The sequence below is a fragment of the Rutidosis leptorrhynchoides genome, chromosome 3 (assembly GCF_046630445.1).
Source record: "Rutidosis leptorrhynchoides isolate AG116_Rl617_1_P2 chromosome 3, CSIRO_AGI_Rlap_v1, whole genome shotgun sequence".
In the NCBI taxonomy this organism is placed as follows: domain Eukaryota; kingdom Viridiplantae; phylum Streptophyta; class Magnoliopsida; order Asterales; family Asteraceae; genus Rutidosis; species Rutidosis leptorrhynchoides.
The window spans coordinates 213732430-213738219 of record NC_092335.1 but is presented as its reverse complement, the minus strand read 5'-3'; the positions used below and the strand labels follow the sequence as shown (position 1 = coordinate 213738219).

Below are 5790 nucleotides of genomic sequence, written 5' to 3'. Positions count from 1 at the left end.
TTAAAAGGCTTGATTATATTGACCAATTTTATTTGTAACTTAATCTAGTTTTGTGCAGATTTGTTGATTAAAGTAGCAGTGTTAGATTATGCTGGTATTGGGCTTAAAGCTATTGTTATTTGGACTTCGGCACTTGAATTTAAGTTTATGGTTTGCTGGGCTAAAGATGTGGATTGTCAAGGTTAAAGTCCAAGATTAGTGCCCAAGTAATGAGCAAGGGATATAAAAAGCCCTTAACATGAGCAGCTCAGATTATTCAGTCATTGTATACATTCATAAAAAACACACACTATTATCAATCTTGCTCTCAAATTAGGGTTTTCATATTATCTTTGTATTTTACAATTTCAATCATCTTGAATCTGTTCTGCTGTCTTATTGTTTGTTCTAGTGTGTGATTTCTACAATTGTTCAACATAACTTGAACAATTGATTGTTGTGTATTCGATTGATTCTTTGTTTAATATAGTTTGTTAAGTTTATGTTCAAGATCTGATAGTTAGATTGTTATTTTGTACATAAATATAAAAACGAATACAATAATAATAATATGCATCATATTAATTTGTCCATTACATGCCAATGGGGCTTTGCCTCATTGGTCACCATGTTAACATGGTGTTCGAGGAGACCAGGGTTCGAGTCTCGGGGGGGGGGGGGGGGGGGGGGATTTTCGTGAATTAACTTCGTGAGCTAACCACTAACATTGCCTTTCAAAAAAAAAAAATTTGTCCATTACAAATAATTAATTATTAAAAGTTGTACCACGTTAGAAATAAACTTTAGACATGTATAGTAAAATACGAATACCAAATTAACCCTGAAATGATAAGTGATTATTTAGTGAGAGGAGTAAAGCCATGTTGAAGACTTGCTTGCCAAATTTTCTCAATGTTGAACATTTCATCTCCACATTCATTTACATTCCATCCTTCTAATCCATGCAATATTCCAGCTATTTTCCATGCACTCATCACCCTTCGTGGCAACCAATTCTGTACCACCCAAACATCAAAAACTTATATTACTAACTGTTATACTTAAAAGAAATCAAAGTCTAGTGGTTATCCAAAGATAACTTTGTAATTTTAATCATGATATACTAACAAAATGTATCAGGTTCAAACCTTACTAGCAGCATATATTGGAAGTGATCAATGAAAATACACAATAGGGGACTATTGAACTGAAAACCAGTCCAATGATAAGTTAATGTAGAGACCCAATATTTGAGTGACCCGGTTAGACCGTGTACATTTTGTGGTGGCCAGGGAAATGGTTGATAATAGTCAAGGAATGCACGATTAACTCACGTACATTTGAGTAGTAGGTAATACGTGCCCTCCCAAGTATCATGACCGTCAAAGACCTTATCCGTTTACCCAAATCAATATCTATACTCTCAAGCATGTAATTTTGGTACTAACCTCACAAGAGTCAACATTCGCAAGATGTTTAGGAGTCAACATTGCAGGGGTAGTATAGTAAAAGCAATCATTGCGCACTTTGTTTGGAGGGAATTGAGAGAATGGAATGATATGTGTTCCCTTTGATGCCTTAAACTGTTCTTTTTTGCTTAATCCTTCTCCAACTAACCACACCTGAGTACATATGAAGTTTTTGACTATCTTAATTAACTATCCCGGAGTATTATAATAATTATTACACTATTAATTATGAATTATTAATTATAATTATAATACTCCGCGAGTGATATATAGATTGTTAATTACCTTCCGCGAGTAAGTATGTGAAAGGAGCAACTTATCTTCAAGGTCAATTCCTTCCATCTCTGTTTCAAGCTTTTCATATTCATTTTTGTTAGATATTGCAACCTGCAATGGGTTCAGTTAGTGTTAATTATTAGAAAATAAAAAAGTTTGCAATTTATATAAAGTGGAATTACCTGAATGCCCTTGCGCAATAAAGCTAGAGCAATGGGGTATGCAACCTTGTTGAACTTGCCTTTGAAAGCAACTTGAGTTGTGCCTTCTGGAATGCTATTAAGAACAACAGCAGCTGCTAAACTACTCCCATCAACCAACTTCACTTTCAAATTTGGATTTCTTCTGATAAATAGCTCCCCACTTTTATTTAGCTCTTCCCGCTGCAAATATTTATTGGCGTACGTAATGCAGTTGATTGCGGCATAAGTTTTAAATCACATTTGGTTAATAAATTGATATCATTTGTGATTTAGTTAGAACGAGTTATGAAGCTCATGCGTTGCGGCCGGGTTAATATATTTTTTTGAACCCACCCTTGTGGTCCAGTGGTTCACCCCTTTGCACTTGTGCATTGGGATGGGGGTGGGGAGGTCTCAAGTTCGAATCTCTCCCCTTAAAAATATTCGTGGGATTTATTTCCTGTAAGCCGAATTACCCCGGGGAAGGTTTTACCGACCCGTATTCAGGACCCAGGTCCGACCGCCTGTCCCTCGGGATGGTATAAGGTTCGGATCCCTGTAATGCGGTTCGGGTTTCCTGCCCGAAAGCGCGTGCGTGCGTGGCAAATGAGAGTATTCGATGCCAACAACTTGCCTTTCAAAATATATATATATATATATATATATATATATATATATATATATATATATATATATATATATATATATATATATATATATATATATATATTTTTACCAAAAAAAAAAGAAAAAGGAAAAAGACAAAATAACTGGCGTCAACATGACATCAGCACCATGTACTTTTCATTTTACTTTGTGTTATATTATGTTGTTAAATACTAATACTAATCGATATTAAACGAACCTGATTGAGTAGACCTAGAGTTATAACCTTTGCGCCTTTTCGCTCTGCTTCGAGTATTGCTTCCTCAATTAACCCATTGATCGCCTCTCTTTCCCAATCCGTTAAATACTAACAAACATTTACAAGAAATAAAAAACTTACTACATGTGAAATATACAAATAATACCAAAATAGTAGAGAAGGGTGAAAATGCATATACATACTTGCTTCTGATATTTTGGAATGACCCAAGTTTGTGATTTGAGGTATTTAAAAACATTTCTTTCAACAACTAATGTCTTTCCATAAATCCTGGTATATATCATTGACAAGAATGTGACGGGCCATAGCATTCGTAGATACCATTTGGGCGAAGCGTAGGGTTTAGATGCCAAAGATGAGAACCCGAGCCTCATATGGTAGATGGATTCTGGTGTCGTTAAATGTGTTAAATGTACCACGTTTGGTGATTCCTCTTCTTGTTTGAGTGATTTTTCGTACAATGAATCTGTAGATTTGTCAAGTGTGCCATAGATGTAGTCGTAAAATGGCATGAATAGCGAATAATTGGTTCTGAATTGTGTATGGTGCAAAGAATGATACCTATAAAGACGAAAAGTGAGTTAAACTTGGTAGTGTTGAACTCATATGGATACATTTTAACTTCCAAGTATGGGATGGATAAAAACACACTACCAAAAAAGTTTCCTTTTTTGAAAACTTTGATTATATTTGACATTTTAGAGTGTTAATAAATTTACATGTACGTTTTTGACACCTATGTGTCAGAAAATTTTTTGACACTTAAAAACGTTAAACACAACAACTCACTGACACTTAAAAATGTCAAAAAATTAGTGACACTTAAAAAATTGGACGTCACATTTTTTCACACATCAAAATTTTTGACGCCATATTTTTTCACGCATCAAAATATTTAACGCCATATTTTTTCACACTTATAACATATATTCACACTTTTAAGCGTGAAAAACCTTTTCGAAAATGTCATAAAAACTACAAACTTAATTGTAGTGACATGATCTTTTTTACATAGCAAATTCAGTGAATACCGAACCATATATACTTACGAAGGAGTGTACATGATGTACTTGAGGGGAGGGAAGATTTCGAAGGCCCTTTTGGGGATTAGCTCAAAGTTACAATGGCCCATGTTGTTCATCACATCAATGTAGGTTATATATCCAATAACCGCCGTAACGGATGAAGTCTTCGTTAGGACAGTGGCCAACAGTGGTATTGCAAATAGCAACGAGTAAACGACGTGTTCTCCGAAAGGATGAATCACAGCTGCATCAATGAATTAATCAAATTTATATAAAAGTCCAATTGTTGTAACAGTAAGAAATATTGTTGTAAAAAACTCCGATTACTCACGATTACTCCTTTTTAAAACATTCCGTTCCAATGTTTCAAAATCTTGTTCAATTAATTAGCCAACGTCGGTTAATGAGTCAAAATCAGATTTGTTAGTCAAAGTAGGTCGAAGTCAAAATTGGTCAACAATTTAACATTAATTTAAGTTATAATTTTAGAGTTTTTGAACAAAATGATCGATTATAAGTATGCTTTTGGACAATTAGGTTAATATTTATGGGTATTTTTTTTAATATTTACACATATAATTTTGAGATTTATTATATAAAGTTATTAAAGTTCAATCCGATTAATTCCTAAATTGCTTATTAGTCGCTCCAATGTCTCGACCGATTACTTCCCGAATAGCGAGTTTTACAAGCTTGATAAGAAACATGACAAAAATGAAACAATAGGTAGAGATCATACAAGTGATTGGCTCGGTGACAATTGAAGAATGATGATGAGAATGATAGCGATTGTAGAGGAAATGGTGGTGTAGAGCTCTATGAAACCAATAATACAAAAACTCGACCGCAGTTACATGTAACAACGTTACAAGGATCACTCCATCTAACCTCCAAATCGGAGTATGTTTAGTTCCGTCTAAGAAATAATATGCTACATATGTTAATAGTGCATTCCATATTATTTGATCATCCCTGCAAGCCAAAAATATGTAATCTAATAAGCAATTCAACGTTGTGTTTGATTGCCTTTTAATAAAAAGATTCAATAATAGAAAGATGCGTTGAATGCTATAAAGAGAGATGATTTACGAACCAGCCTCTTTCACGATCGACTTGTTCAAAGTCGATGTTCTTATTGACGATCCTGTTTTTGCCTACGGCAGTTTTGTAACGAGATAGTGAAATCCAAAGTTGATTGTGGAGTATTCGATACACAATAGAGGGAACAAGCAAAAGTACGGTATAATCTCGTTCATTCGCATCTAAAGTCATGTAGTCATATATGCTCTTCATTACCCATGGTGCCAAAACCAAGTACTTAGACCAATTCCAAAACAAATAGAGAGTGAGGTTAGATGTACAAATCAATATAATGTATATAAGTTAACAACATACTTCAATTTTTCTCAAGTTGAGTAGTTTACTCAATTTCCAAATTAATACTACTACTACACAACGAGTCTAAACGAGCCGAGTCGAGCTTGTGAGCGACTAGGCTCGAGCTTACCTCATTTTTATTTATAGAGCTTGAGCTCGACTTGTGTCGAGCCTAATATATTAAACTCGAGCATAGCTCGATTGATGTTATACAAGCTCAAGCTGATTGATTCGTGTTTATACATAATAGTTATTAACTTATTATTATATTATTATACTTAGGTATACTAATTGGGAAACAGTGCGTTACTGTTCACGATGACAATAGAGTAAATACTCTGAACTTATGGCAAATCGGTAGACTTTTTTTTTATTCCAACCGTTTTTAAGTTCGTAGTTAGAGAGCTCCCAATGGAGTAATTCCTCCACTTTAGTCCAGGTCCGCCACATCAGCGCCACCTCAGCACTTCCTTCCTAGGACTAACCAGGACCAACCCATGACTAAACACTCCCAACAATGACATTCATTCTTTCCATTAATTAATTAAATGTACAAGTTTGAAAACAAAAAGTACCACATGTACATACATGCATGT

The 5790-nt window shown here is 34.5% G+C and overlaps 1 protein-coding gene across 1 annotated transcript; it reads right to left on the bottom strand.

Annotated features, from left to right (window-relative positions):
• Positions 1 to 776: 776 nt before the first annotated feature.
• LOC139897203 (very-long-chain aldehyde decarbonylase GL1-5-like) lies at positions 777 to 4007 on the bottom strand. Its single transcript, XM_071879871.1, has 7 exons — positions 3842 to 4007; positions 2975 to 3353; positions 2772 to 2879; positions 1907 to 2107; positions 1734 to 1835; positions 1428 to 1601; positions 777 to 995 (listed from the first exon to the last, which is right to left on the bottom strand). The coding sequence occupies exons 1-7, from the start codon at positions 3931 to 3933 to the stop codon at positions 837 to 839; spliced, it is 1215 nt and encodes a 404-aa protein (XP_071735972.1). The 5' UTR covers positions 3934 to 4007; the 3' UTR covers positions 777 to 836.
• Between the last annotated feature and the right edge of the window lie 1783 nt (positions 4008 to 5790).